This window comes from Grammomys surdaster, unplaced genomic scaffold, assembly GCF_004785775.1.
Source record: "Grammomys surdaster isolate TR1022 unplaced genomic scaffold, NIH_TR_1.0 181, whole genome shotgun sequence".
Taxonomy (NCBI): domain Eukaryota; kingdom Metazoa; phylum Chordata; class Mammalia; order Rodentia; family Muridae; genus Grammomys; species Grammomys surdaster.
The window spans coordinates 4,260,244-4,262,189 of NW_021604626.1; the positions used below are offsets into that span (position 1 = coordinate 4,260,244).

Sequence of the window (1,946 nt, forward strand, 5' to 3'; positions counted from 1 at the left end):
CCCCTCCCCTCCCTCTCCTCTCCTCTCCTTTCCTTTCTTCTTCTCTTCTCTTTTCCTTCCTTCCCCCTTCCTTCCTTCTTTCCTTTTTTCTTTCCTTCCTTCCCTCTCTGACAGGGTCTCATGTAGCCCAGTCTAGCCTCCAGCTCTCTAAGTAGAGAGGGTGACCTTAAACTTATGATTCTTTTGTCCCTACAGAGATCAGAGTCCTTGGTCCTTGAGTGTGGGGATTATGGATGTGCTCCACCGTTCCTGGTCTCACGCTGGGGATCAGACCCAGGGTTTCACGCGTGCGACGTAAGCACACTACCAACTTAGCCACATTCCCAGCCCATAGGCTCTCTTTTCTTCTGTGCAGTGCTAAGGAGTTTGGGTCTTACACTGAAGCTCTACTTCCAGTCATGGGTCCTTTTCTGTCTCCTTCCCTTCTGTCTGGAAGCACTGTGGTACCTCTGCCTGCATCAGGACTCACTCTGGTTCCTTGACTCCCTCCAACAGCACTCTTAGCCTGTAGCCTAGGTCTTTGCCTGGTTCTGCTGGGCTTCTGAGCCAGATCACATACCATCCAGTGCTTCAGCTTATCCCAGAATATCCGAAACTCTTCAAACTCCAGCTTTCCGTTGCCACTGGTCTGACCACATGAGCTAAGGGTCTTTCAACTCAAAATCCTTGTGGGAACTCAGCTCTGGGATCACAGGAGGAGGCCAGGGCTGTGTGGCATGAGTAACAGATTTGGGGCCCTGGGAAAGTAACCTGGAGACAGAACCTCTAAGGAGGGCAAATGGAAGGTGATATAGGGCAGACACCTGAATATTTACAATGCAGGAAAGCAGAGCCATCATTCCTTTAGGGGAAACCCCAGATCCACTCAGAAACCCTCTCTCTACTGCATTGTCCTGGCTCTGTTGATCCTGACCCAACCCTAGTTAGGTTGACAAAGCCTCCCTCTTCTTAGAGCTACAGTGCCCGTCCCAGGAGAGTGAGCCCCACGGGACCCCTCTGCTCAGAGGGACCTGTGTACCTGCTGAGAAGGATACATCCATCAGAGAGATGATGTTTCTGCAGGACAGCAGGCTCAGCCTCTTGAACTTGAGGGCTGTTTCTGCAATCACATAGGCAGTCGTGTGATCAATGACCCTGATAAGACAAACCTATCTTCCCTTCCTCTAGGAGTGTAGGCAGATCAGGCTTTCTGGGACGGTGATATGGACACTGCTTTAGGACATTGAGAGTAGGGGCTGGACTTCCGGAAGGAACGTTTGCAATCTGTTCAGAAAGCCTTAGGGATGGGCTGTTCCCGTGCATTTACTTTAGCATTAGGGATCCCAAGATTTCACCGTGTCTGCTTATTAAAGATCTGTTTTCTTTTAATTTGTGTGCATGTAGTTTGTTTGTGTACGTGTATGCTCAGGTGCATGAAGGTCCCTGCAGAGGCCAGAAAGGGGCATCAGATCCCCCAGAGCTGGAGTTGTAGGAGACTATGAACAGGCCAACTCTGGTCTGCTGGGAACCCAAGTCTGGTCCTCTGTAAGAGCAGCAAGTGCCCTTAACCACTGAACCATCTCTCCAGCCCAATCATCATCCTGGTTGTAACTGCAAATATCATTTATAAATTATGCCAGGCAGTGGTCAGAATACAGGAGGCACAGGCAGGAGGATCTCTGAGTTTGAGGCCAGCCTGGACTACAGAACAACTTTTAGGATAGTCAGGGCTACACACACACACACACACACACACACACACACACCCTGTCTCAAAGGTCAGTCAAGAATATTAACATGATAGATTGCAACCACACGATACTCCACCATTTCCCAAGTGCACTTTAATGACAATGGGCAGGATTTTAAATTGCTAAAGAGATGAATGTAGTGGTGCATGCTTGTAATCCCAACACTATGGAGGCAGAGGCAGAGGCAGAGGCAGAGGCAGAGGCAGAGGCAGAGGC

General features: G+C 49.8%; 1 protein-coding gene across 4 annotated transcripts in view; it reads right to left on the minus strand.

Moving 5' to 3' along the window:
- Positions 1-1,946, minus strand: part of Capn9 (calpain 9) — a 39,709-nt gene that overhangs the window by 5,513 nt on the left and 32,250 nt on the right. For 3 of the 4 annotated variants that reach the window (XM_028767746.1, XM_028767745.1, XM_028767744.1), the window contains 2 exons: positions 1,035-1,093; positions 560-628 (listed from right to left, as the gene is read on the minus strand). In XM_028767746.1, coding sequence (XP_028623579.1) covers positions 560-628; positions 1,035-1,093 — 128 coding nt within the window. Of the gene's footprint in view, positions 1-559; positions 629-1,034; positions 1,100-1,946 lie in introns of all 4 variants that reach the window. The other variant, XM_028767743.1, reaches the window with a different exon arrangement.